Raw genomic sequence first — 13501 nt, forward strand, 5'->3', positions numbered from 1 at the left:
ACTAGGAAGCTGTTTGACTTGATATACACTTTAAGGCATATTTGCCCCTTTTTTATGCAAACAAAACATACATCATAACTGGTGTATAAATAAATCCATATATTGTATATCTTTGTGCATTTGTGTGAAAGTCTGCATACAATCACCTGTTGTCTGCATAATAATAAAAAAAAAACTGTATGATGCTTGTTTTGAAACCATCCCTGCATCTAAGTCTGCTAGATAAGTCATCAGAGAGGAAAACGGCAAGCTGTGAGATTAGCCTATAATCATCTTATGCAATTTGCTTCTCCTTTACAGTAATGTATTGAGAAGTAATTAGATTAGTATCAGCATGCAACATTACCTGGCAGCCTGAGAGCATTAAAGGGTGACAGGTCATGATGTTTATTATCAAATACAAAACTGTTTGATTAAAGACTTTTTTCTTTCATGCAGGACCATTTGGCTCTCATTTTGAAACATTTCAGATAATAGGAAAGAAAATGTTACACTGTCAGCTGCAATTAAGTTAGCTAAAGATCTGCTCAATATATCTGAGAGATTATTTTTAACTAAGCAGGATTGTTACTTTCAAGATTAACGCAACCAAACACTGATACTTATTTTTAGGAGGGCATAATTATTGAATTATGCACAACCTACTTATGTTTCTCAAGGTTGCTTGAAGTATGTATTCCTATCAGCCTCTGCCTCACCCAACCCATTCTGCTATGGCCATTACAGAGCCATGCAAGGGAATTTTACTGTTGTCTTTGCATCCTATATAGTGCACGAGAAATAGAAGAATGCATTTGTGAGTGAGACCCCCCTGTAATAATCCATCAGATGGTTAGAGGCAGGAATTCAGTTGTATAGATCTTGCCATCAGGCTCTACAGGAGATATAATACACGTTGTAAGCCAGTGGGTGATTCAATCTGCTGATACCAACCCATGTCTAATACATTTCTTTTGGAAGAGTTGACCCCTTAAATCTTAAGTTCAATGGCATGTGGGAATGAAGGCAAGTGAAACACAACAGACTCTTACCTTAACTGCCTCCAATGAATGCTATTGAACAGAATTTCCATTTCAAAATCAAAATCACCTTTTTTTCAAGCATTAACATGCATTTAGAAATCTCAAAAGTCCTTTAAATGTTTTCTTTAATACATTAACAGCAAGAATCCGCCAGGCTGAACACAGCGGCTTAGTGAGTAAAAGAGTCTGGGCTAAACAAAATAAACTCTTGGAATAGAAATAAAAGGAGAGGTCATACTTGAGGAAAGGCAGTAGAATGTTTATTTTTATAAAGGTGGGATCAATTATTATGTTTAAATGTCTTTAATCTAGTCACGCCTTGCTCTTCAATTATCTAAATATAATTTTACATATCAATCTAAAACTTTTTCACTTTAAGCAGAGGGTATAAGCAGACATCAATTCTGCAAAACCTAAAAGTCTCTGGAGAGATATCAGGTATTAGAGAACAACAGAGGAACAAGGTGTTGAGGGGAAAGGACCAGACCATATGGAATATATATCTGAAAAGATTAAATATCTGCTGACACAGTGCACATTAAAAAGGTAGGCATACAAAAATAGAACTCTTTGCCGCTTCTGGTACAGGTGAGTGTAACTGCATGATGAGATTATCTCAAAGAATATATGTACATTTACTTACTTAGATGAAGCACTACAGGTCCGGAAGCTCTTAAAATATAGCCAACAAATATTGAAAGGAGAATAATTTATACAGCCAGGAGCCTACTTTGAAACATGTCTCTGAGCAAGAGTAGATTTAGCTTGATGTTCTCTCAAAGGCAAGTCTTGCAACTTCACATACTGCATGTTCCTGGGCATTTGGCTAGTTAGGATCAGTACAGATTGAACCAGAATTGGAGTAATACAAGGCTATGTGCCCCATTGCATCTGATTATTCTCTCCATTTGTGACTAAAAATCATACGGCCAACACGTCCCAAGGAGACCACTAACAGGTCATATTTTCCAAATATTTTGTATGGATAATAGATTAAATAAAAATCATATGCCTTTTCAACGCTACGAAATTTGAAAAATATAATCTGTTCATGGTCCTTCAGAATGGGAATTGGGAAAAAACATGCAGACAGTATGGGAAGTTTACAAAGCAATTTAACTGCTAAACAACATCTTACAGTAAAATAAAATGTCATAGCCTTACTTTATAACTATACCACATGCAAATGAAATTGAAGGGCAGGCCTTGTGTAATACTATTTGTCTGAAATTGCAGAAAGGCATCAGAGCATACAATCTAAGGATACTCATTTTGTAGGCGAAGCAGGGTTATTGTTTAATCAGCCTAAACGTGTTCTTGTTTAAAAGCATGTATACATGATATTTAAATTGTTTGCATACCGTTGTTTTACTTAAAATTACTACTTCTTCTAGGTTCTGAGAGGTGGCATAAAGGTGGCCTGGAGGATACATAGCTGAAAATCAGCCATGCTAATGTAAGTAATAAAAAAAACTTTCTATTCTGTGAGCTGTGGTGTTACCTATACAATACATTTTGTTCACCATGAGTGGGGAAAATGACAGATATCAGTGAAAAGTATGTTACACCTAAACTTATTTATGGTCATTTAATACGTTTAGACACCTGGAAAGACTGCAACATGTCTTGCTCATGCCTTGATTAATAAGATATAACAAAGAGAATGACTGAAACTGCCTGAGTTTAGAGGTGGAGTCACTTTCCTTTATGCATGTGACATATATTATGGATGTCAGACAATTTTTTGAGTGCTGTACTCGTGTTCAGGAAACAAGCTGACATTTTGGAAACAGTTTTTCAGGACTGGTGTTAGTAACTTCCTCATGGCACTTTAAAAAAAATATTACAGTACTACAGGATGGGTGATATCAAGTGCACACCTTTAGCCATAACAGGCCTTTCAACTGCTATAGAGCCCAGCAGGGCAAACATGTGATATTGTTAATCTGCATTATTTTCCATACATCAATGACAATGGACACAGTGTTTTACATCCATTATTGCTGTACCCTAAATACAATTGTTCCCAGTGATGGTATTCTTTCAGTACAAGATACAGCATGGTACAGAAAATTCACATTTTGGTAGCAACATTGAAAAGGGACATCTGAAAAGGGTAGGGTGTGGGGGGATAATGTGTATAAGATAAAGTATACATACACCAAGAACCTTAAGGTTATTGCAAACGTTCCAGTCATTGAAAAGCAGCCTCCTCTCCACATATTGTAGAATGGGACCAGGTTCCAAACACAATTATGAATATGGAGACCCTGGTGGGAGCTGACAGAAATGGCCTGAAGGAACCTGCTCCTCTTGGACTTGCTGGCTGGCTGGCTCATAGGAACTCTTATAGACTCTGCAATAAGTGATTTATACTATCTCCGTTGCACCTAAAGTGTACTTGTCATCTATTTCTCTCCTCTCCCCTAAAACCCCAGTAACCTTGGCCTCCCCTGTCATGCTAGACCCTCAAATAATGACCCATTGTAGCCCTATTCAGGTGTATATCTTACCAAAATATACGGTATGATTTACCAGTGCTCAGACACTGTTTTGCTACCTTTTTTCTCCTCATTTTACTTTTCCTCTCTGTACTTTCTTGTTACCTTGCTACTGTTTAATTAGTATACCAATAAAATGCACTGGTTCTGTAACCTGTAAAACTGAACAAAGACATAGCTGAACTAAAGTTTTTGCATAGGCACCAGTATTTGAATTTCTGCATCCATCATGGGCCAGCATATTTGTCCAGTTAGTTACTCTAGATTAGGGATGAGCTCTGCCGTGTTCGCACACTCCACGTGCAGAGCCTACCAGTCGGTGGAGCGCTGCACTAATCACAGGCAGTGAGACATTTCCTGATCTCTGCAGCTGTGCATATTTCTCACTGCCTGTGAGTAGCGCAGTGCAGTGCCAACTTCCTGGTGGGCTCTGCATGTGGAGTGTGCAAACACGCCGGAGCGCATCCTTAATCTAGGTCAGGGATCTCCAAACTATGGCCCTCCAGTTGTTCAGGAAATACAATTACCATCATGCCCAGTTATATCTGTGAGTGTCAGAGTTTTATAATGTCTCATGTGATATGTAGTTCCACAACAGCTGGAAGGCCATAGTTTGGAAATCCCTGATCTAGATGATCTCTGAAGATGGGTCAGGTTTTGAATGTAAAAGAAAGATGATGGCACTGTCAGGAGAAGTGCCTCTTTAGGAGGTATTAATTGCACTTACACATTGCTAAGTATGTATGCATATTCGCACTTCTGGTACTGCTGGGTATAGAGGGTATGTACCCCACTTCAAATGACGTTGCCGGTGCTTGACCTGACACTGTCACATGGGGCAAGCAGAAAACTCAGCTCAGTGTAAACTCCGAATGGACCTTAAAGCGTGGCTGTTATGTTTGCTTCTGGTATCTGAAAGTAGCAAACAAGGAAGCAAGAGAAACATAATCCACAGGTACACTTTATGTATATGCAGCCTATCCTATTTATTGCTTTTTCTTCACAATTGTCACAACAATCTAATTGTTTTTATGCACTTTGGATTTCCATAAATTGGTTTCCTAGAGCCTTAAGCAACAAAACAACTTTGCATAAATTTTAGAACATACTTTTTATTCTTCTTGAGGGACTGTCATTTGTTATTGTTAAAACAAGGCACAGAGAAGTGTACAGTATACAGGCATATCAGTACATTTTAAGTAACTTGTCAACCTAAACGTAATGAGTGTAGGAGATTTCTGGGACAGTCAGCATAATGTAGATTCCAAGGCGGTGGAAACTGAAATACATTCACCTTCACTGTCCTAAAATGAACATAAAGGCAACTATACTAGGAGCTAGCCTTGATTGTACAGAAATTTACAGCAGCCCTTCAGACTGAGGGGGAACAACGCCTAATCCTGCTGTCCCACATACACAGCACACTAGATGGTGTGTTCTGTGCATGTTTGCAGGTGATATGCCACTCTATAGAAAATTGCATGGAAATCTTTTTGAAACAATGCAACATTTTATTTGATAAAAACTACATATTGTTTTAAATACCCAAGTGAACATTAAACAGTAAAGTTTTCTGGAGTAAAGTTATGCCAGTTTTGCCTTTCCACATCACTATTAAAGCGAAGTAGTGTGTGTGTGCCATATGTTAAGCATTACAGGCTCTAGACATATATGCCTACAAGACATCTACTGTGACAATTCCTTTCCAGATTAGCTTGTAACTCTTTTTATGGCCTTTTCTTCCTGGAGTTACTGTAACATATGGTAACATACTATTACCGGGCTGCTTTAAATTTCCCATAATAGCATAAATGGATTTTATTTGTAGGTAAGGGGTAAAAAAACAATCAAAAACATTCTCAGATAGGTAAATTGAGAAGAAACTAATGTAAAAAATATGTAGTGTTGCAGCAGGAAAAAAAACCAGGACAAAAACATCACACTGAGATATCAGTATATGTTTTAGCAGTTCTATACTTCAAGTGTATTAAAAACGCCAAAAATGTATAAATGTCAGAAATACCACTTAAAGTTTTGTTATATCTGTTTAATAGGTGCAAAAAATACCCGTTGATCATGTTAGAAATTCAGAAGTGTTCTGTCTCCATTTCTCACTTCCTGAGAGTAATTAGCCCTAAAAGTCCTGGATTCTGAGTTATGGGGAAAGCAAAAGAATGGTCAAAGGATCTGCGGGAAAAGGAAGTTGAACTGTATAAAACAGGAAAGGGATATAAAAAGATACCCAAGGAATTCAGAATGGTAATCAGCAGTGTTCAAACTCTAATCAAGAAGTGGAAAATGAGGGGTTCTGTTGAAACCAAACCACGGTCAGGTAGACCAACTAAAATTTCAGCCACAACTGCGAGGAAAATTGTTCAGGATGCAAAGAAAACCCCCAAATAACTTTAGGTGAAATACAGGACTATCTGAAAACATGTGGTGTGGATGTTCAAGATGCACAATAAGGAGGCACTTGAAGAAAGAGGGGCTGCATGGTAGAGTCGTCAGAAGAAAGCTATTACTATGCAAATGCCACAAAGTATCCCACGTACAATACAACAAAGAGCACAGAGACAAGCCCCAAATCCTCAGGCCCGAAGTCATTTGGAGTGATGAAACCAAAATTTTGCTTTTTGGCCACAACCATAAATGCTACATTTGGAGAGGAGCCAACAAGGTCTATGAAGAAAGGTACGGAGGTGGAGCGCTGATATTTTGGGGATGTGTGAGCTACAAAGGCACAGGAAATTTGGTCAAAATTGTTAGCAAGATGAATGCAGTGTGTTATCAAAAAATACTGGAGGAACATTTGCATTCATCAGCCAGGAAGCTGCACACGGGACGTACTTGGACATTCCAGTATGACAATGATCCAAAAGACAAGGCCAAGTCGACCTGTCATTAGCTACAGCAGAATAAAGTGAAGGTTCTGGAGTGGCCATCTCAGTTTCCTGACCTCAATATCATTGAGCCACTCAGGGGAGATCTCAAGCATGTAGTTCATGCAAGACATCCCAAGAATTTACAGGACTGGAGGCTTATTGCCAAAAGGAATGGGTAGCTTTACCATCTGAGAAGTACCACAAAAGACGTCAAGCTGTCATTGATGTTAAAGGGGGCAATACGTGGTATTAAAAACTGAGGTATGTAAGGTTTGATCAGGGTAATTTGGGAAGTCTCTATTGCCATTATGATTTAAAAAGAGTAAACACAGTTGATTGATAATAAATGGCTTCAGCCAAGCACTAACCATGAGTGAAAGAAAAGTTTTTGTATTATCTTTCATATTCTCTGAAAAATGGCCAAGAAATTATAAATTCTGTCAGGGTATGTAAATTCGTGAGCACAACTGTACTTATATACAACAAGGATCGGTCAAAAACAATAACTCAACTGGTGTGGTTACTACTGAGGTCCACTTAAGAAAAAATGTAGTCCAGGCCCTGGTCTGTGTTGTCCTGGCCCTGGAGTCTAAACAGAAGCACTGGACATGCCATATAGCTCTAAGCAGTACATTTCATCAAGGTCCTGGATTGGCCTGTAGCAAAATGATCTAATATGTGAAATGTAAGTTCTAGCATACATTCCTGTTGATCTCCCCACTTGTATTGCTATCAAACACCAAATTTAGATAACATTTTCCTTTGCAAGCGTTTGTAGTAGTTCCATGGCACCTTACTAAGTAAAAAGCAAACAATGTTTAAAAGCTAACAGTATAATGCTGCTGTCATAGTTATGCACAGATACACATTAAGACCAAGATGATGAACCTACAAGAACCATTTTTTGGGGCTGAAGGTTAAAACTCAGAAAATTGCCAACTGCCAACTGGGCTCAATACCCTGTAAAGCAAGAACTAACCACTTAGCCATTACTCAACATTGTCTATACCCACCAAATAATATTTTTTGTCTTTATTGACTTTGAACTATGAATGTTAAATACTGACATTTCCTTGGTTTCTGTGGGACATTTCAAATTTCATTACATTAACTGCCATGCACAAACACTTAAAAAACACTATAAGAAAGTGATTTTGTAAGTCTGAGACCTGGGGCACCACCATTTTTCTAATATTATCATTATGACAGTTGCTAGCAAAAAAGTGCATGAACAACATTGAGGTGCTGGAAGCATCTGAGGGGTGGGGGTGTGGGAGGGGGTCAATGCAGGCACAGTGTTCAGAGCAGGTGGGAGAAACAATGGTGAGGAACATGAGGTGTCAAGGGGGGGTGGTGGTGCAGGCATGGGGTTATAGTGTTGGGAGGGGGCATGGAGTAAGGCAGGCTTGTTGGGTGCTGAAAAAGTAGGGCTGCAGGCATTACAGGTGGTGAGAGAAGGGGGCTACAGGCATGCTGGGTTCTGAGAGAAATTGGGCTGCAAGTAAAAAGAGAATGCAGGCAGAATAAGTGGTGAAAAAGAAGGGAGGGGAGCAATGGGTCCTGAAAGAAAAGTTAGGACTAAGGATAATAGGGTGCCTTGGAGCCTCTGCAGCTTATGCATGTATTTGAAAATGTGTGCTAGCTAAACCCCTGTATTAAACACAGACTGCTAGACAGGATAATTTGGTTGGTTGCAGACTGGCAGGTGGGTTAAGCTGGGAGTTTTTTTTTGGTTTGGTTCTGAAAGAAGGGGGGGGGGGCGCAGGCCAGGTGGGTTGTGCAGTGTGTGCAAAGAGGAGCAAAGAGGAGTGGGTACAGTGTCGGCGTGCGCCTATCCACATCATGGCCGGGTGAGACCGGATCCCTCCACAGCCTCTGACCACATTCTGTTACTCTCCTGTACCATGTCTGCACAGCCTATGACCACCTCCTATACCATGTCCGCACAACCTATGACCACCTCCTATACCATGTCCATACAGCCTATGACCACCTCCTGTAACATATCCACACAGCCTATGACCATCTCCTAAACCATGTCCACCCAGCCTATGAACACCTCTTGTACCATGTCCACACAACCTCTGTGCCGTTATGCTGTTGGGCTGGTATAATAATGCTATGGGGCTGATATGAAATGATTTCCAGGACTGGTTTTTATTCCCAGTCCGGCTATATGTAAGAGTGGTGAGTCGAGGGGGTACAAGCATTTTGTATGATGAAAGCGAGGGGGGGGGTGCAGGCATGGTATGTGGTGGGCTTGCTGACTTGGCTGATGGACATAGGACTTTTTAAATAATTTTAAGGATTACATAATTTGTTTGTGGCTCATTTTCTGAAGGAGATCTCTTATATTTTAATTAACCCTCTTCATAAAATGTATTTTGCCTCATGATGTCTGAAACAGATGAGGCCCAGATGTCGTCTGTGGCAAACATTGTTGACAAAAGTGCAAGAACCACTGGTAAAGCACAGCAGATTCTTGTATGTATAATGATGCACAAATATAAAAAAAAAATATGTATATATATATATATATATATATATATATATATATATATACACATACACACACACACACACACACATATATATATATATATATATATATATACACACACACACACACATATATATATATATATATATATACACACACACACACACACACATATATATATATATATATATATACACACACACACACACATTTTATATATATATATATATATATATATATATATATATATATATATATATATATATATATGTGTGTGTGTGTGTGTGTATATATATATATATATATATATATCACACACACACACACACATATATATATATATCCCACACCCACGAGCCAATTTATTAGGTACTGTATATACCTGTTCAATTGCTAGGTAACACAAATTGCTAATCAGCCAATCACACGACAGCAACTCAATGCATTTAGGCATCTAGAAGTGGCAAAGAGAACTTGCTGAGGTTCAAACCGAGCATCAGAATAGGGAAGAATGGGGATTCAGGTGGCTTTGAACTTGGCATGGTTGTTGATGCCAGACAGGTTGGTCTGAGTATTTCAAAAACTGCTGATCTACTGGGATTTTCACACACAACCATCTCTAAGGTTTGCAGAGAATGATCCCAAGAAAAGAAAATATCCAGTGAGCGGCTGTTGTGTGGGCAAAAATGCCTTGTTCATGTCAGAGGTCACAATGAGGTCACTGTACTCCAATGGGCGCCACAGTCACCAGATCTCAATCCCATAGAGCACCTTTGGGATGTGATGGAATAGGAGATTAACATCATGGATGTGCAGCCAACAAATCTGCTGCCGTTCTGAAAGCAAAAAGAGCTCCAACCCTGTACTAGCAAGGTGTACCTAATAAAGTGGCCGGTGAGTGTATATTGGTTGTAGCAGCTAGTAATTTAAGGGAAAAAATAAAAAATAAAATAGGAAAAAATAAACTGAAGGACTTTTAACAAAAATGTTGTGTGTGGTTTATATGGGATTATAAGGTTATTTTCGGGTTAGGAATAACAATGAACAGTAAAGCCTGGAACAACATAAACATTGCACATATTTATTTTATACATTTTTGCCACTATGTGTGCACATAGATCGATTCTCACAGAGCAGGAATATAAGTGGGCTGTGGGGGCATGTATGTAAAGTATACAGGTATTCATACAGCACATCACAGGTACACCACAAATCCATGCATGGAACACCATTGCCATTATGATTGTTTCCATAACTAGAGATAGGTTAGAACCAATAATTAAAAGGGACAGTGATGACAATACACTTACTGCATGTAGCGATTGCATTACTGGTATTACGTTGAGCAAGGGCATACCAGATACCACCTAGGCGTTGATGATGTAAATACAGGACTTGTGCTCATCATGGGATCTAAAATGGCATAATCATCTTCTCTTACATCCATAACTACCTTACATATCTCAATAATTCCACAGTTTGTGATAGGTCCAGTGTGACCCATGCATCTAACATTAGCATGCCATATTCCTCAATATGATATCATATTTACCCACAAAAGTCCCAAGACCAATATCCCTAATTTCTCAAAGTCCACCTACACCCAATAACCCCAGCATCTGTAATCTAACCCCCTCCCCCATATGAACACATTGTAGTATGCCCGTATTACACAATGGTATAGACACTCCCACCCCCCCCCCCCACCCCAATAATTGTTACTACATTATTTCACTAAGACCAAAGTAAAGACATCTGTAGTGATCTTTACTGTATTTTGTTGGGCTATTTTACTAGAGGAGTTAAGCCGGCCATAGATGGTTCGAAACTCAGCCAGTTCAGCAGGGACCAGTTGAGATTTGATCCATCTATAGGCATGCTGATCATACTCGAGTTGATCCATCAGTCAACTTGGGTACAACCAGCATGTTGGATTTCTAGCATGCAATTATTGTGAGGAGCTGCAGCTGCTAGCAATAATCATTGTGTTCTCCCAGCAGGGACAGCTACCCTCACCCCCCCACCGGGAGAACACAATAGGTCTACATGAAGATTCCCTCATCAACACTGACTGTCTGTGCAACCTCTGGTTTCAGAAAAGAAAATTGCGTAATCTATGGCCTGCCTTAGGGATTTTCACACAATAAATTGTGTGACTATTCACTTAAACTATCCAGTGCTGTGAAAAGCAACTTCCTGAATGACTAATAATCATCGTATAATTGAAGTAAACTATTTATTGTGTGAATTCTCAAATCCTTTACAAAATCAGCCTCAGTGAGTCACAGCTAATGAACTGAGCTACACTTGCTTATGAAGGCAACAAACTTTAAAATGAGGATAATACATTTCAGAAATCTTTCAGCATGCTGGGAGTTCTGTTGTGCAAGAACATAAATAAGCCAGAAAAAAGCAAGAAAAAAAAAAGAGCACAATGGCAACCACTGTGTTTTGCCATTATGTCAAAAATGGGCAACATCCTTTGTTACGGTTGATAAAATAAAAATCGGATTGTATATTATCATTTCTTTATGCGTTAACATATTTTGATTAAAACAACTAAAATAAATATAGTTTATTTGTACAAAATTAAATAATTATCAGATTTAAGTATTCTAAAGGGAAGACTTGTGATGGATTTTAATTAAAAAAAAAGAGAGAAAAGTTTATTATATGTTTCTCCAGTGGGAGTGTAGTCTTCTACATATTGTACACGAACTGTGAACCAATAGGATAGAGCTAGAGCCATTACAGGTTTATCACTTATGACTGAGAGCATGCAAATACAGGACATGGTGTAAGTAACTAAGATGAGTTGGAGATGGAGTTGTTTATACATGTGCATTTTCAAGAACGAAAGAAGAATGCTTTATCAATTTATGGAACATATTAGGTGACATGCTTAGAGCACATAACAGTAGTACGCAGTAACAGGCATTTCAGCACCCTTAAAACAAAACTGTCCCTTAAAACATAACTGTTTTACAGAATTTATATACGTCCATTTTTTAATCAGATTGACCCACTATTATCTGTACCGGCATCACAAACCAAGAATACCTCCATGTTCCTGCATCCTAAGATAGTTTATTTTGATTATAAACCAGTCAGTTAACTAATTCATAAATTGGTTTGTGTTGTTTATCTTGGCAATAAATTGATTTATGTTGTGTATTTATAATATATGTATTATCAATAACTATTATTAGTTGCTAGACCAAAGCTTACTGCTAATCAACAACATTCACATTCATGCAATAACTTAAAACAAATTTATACATTCTTTTCAGAATGTATTGAAAACTAAGGATAAATAGCCAACTTTGCCTTGCAGAACACTTATCACCTTTCCAGTAATGCATTTTTGAGTAGGTCTTTATATGTTGCTTTGTCTAAAACGAATGATGAATATGATGGCAAAAGTTTGCCAAACTTTAAAACATCTCCTGCAGTTTACATGAGTACAAATAAAATAATATACTTTATTATTCAGGAAAGAAGCTGCACTGCAAATTAAAATCAACCTATGGCAATAAAGTCAATTCTAAGGACAGCAAGTAAAAGAAATGGTGACTTACCTGTCCCCCAGGTCGTCCTAGCACTGCTTTGTCAAAGGAGAGTAAAGTTAAAATCAAGTAGCTGACAAACATTATTATCATGACAATGTCAAAACTATCCTAGAGGAAGAAAATCCTCCTGCCAAGTATTAACAGCTAGCAGATGCACTTGTGTCTCAGTATCTCAACACGGCAATTCTGCAAACCACTGCTCTCTCTCTCTGTCTCTAGTTATTTCACTACAAGAAGCTTTGCTTCAGCTACAGCTCTGGAGACAACTGGTAAGCTGATCCCCTCATGGAATAACTTCTCCCAGCTAGGGGAGGGGGAAGGAGACAGCAATGAGCTAGGGGCTGTAGTTCATATACAGCAAAGAAGGGGAGGGACACGAGTGGTCCATGCCAAGTTATGCATCTGGTCCAGTTAAAAGGTAAACTTTTTCAATGGTCCAGGAAGATGACTTGCTGGTCTCTTTATATCACAAATGGGATTAGAGGGGAAATATATGAAGACAAAGTGTGCATGATGGCCACAGCGTGTTTGAAATTATTGTGAATGCTTATTGAAGGAAAGTTTCAAACTTTTAGAAAAGTTTAATAACTAAGTGCAAATTATGTGCAGTGTTGTAAAAATGTCACTGAATTACTCCACCAAGTCATACATTTTATAAAATGATCAATTGGAGGAAAACTATAGCACAAAAAATACTTTATTGAGAGGATTTACAAAGCAGGACCCCCCCCCCCCCCCATTCAAATTTTACATTATAGTTATTAGGCATAATCACAGTTTGGATTTCTGTGAGCATGTTTTCAAAATCAATGCAATTCTCCATACATCTGGATTTCCCACTCTTCAAAGGAAAATGCTGTTCTCAGTAGCTTTCATCGTAAATATAATGGCAGCCTCAATCTGTTTTTATCATTCATCCTTTGCAGATAGAAAATCAATAATTTCATTGATTATTATGGAGATGGCACTCACTCAGCTATGGAACTCATCCTCCATACATTTAATTGTTTTTAAATGAGGACTTTTG

General features: G+C 38.3%; 1 protein-coding gene across 3 annotated transcripts in view; it reads right to left on the bottom strand.

Moving 5' to 3' along the window:
• THSD4 (thrombospondin type 1 domain containing 4) overlaps positions 1-13501 on the bottom strand; it is a 975100-nt gene that overhangs the window by 292571 nt on the left and 669028 nt on the right. Inside the window, exon 1 of one of the 3 annotated variants that reach the window (XM_077470294.1) lies at positions 12484-12777. The exons of the other annotated variants lie outside the window; for them this stretch is intronic. Coding sequence (XP_077326420.1) covers positions 12484-12564 — 81 coding nt within the window. The 5' untranslated portion in view covers positions 12565-12777. Of the gene's footprint in view, positions 1-12483; positions 12778-13501 lie in introns of those variants that run through there. 3 annotated transcript variants of the gene reach the window in all.

The sequence above is a fragment of the Lithobates pipiens genome, unplaced genomic scaffold (assembly GCF_037356315.1).
Source record: "Lithobates pipiens isolate NorthernLeopardFrog02 unplaced genomic scaffold, aLitPip1_a1.2 Scaffold_8, whole genome shotgun sequence".
Classification (NCBI taxonomy): Eukaryota; Metazoa; Chordata; class Amphibia; order Anura; family Ranidae; genus Lithobates; species Lithobates pipiens.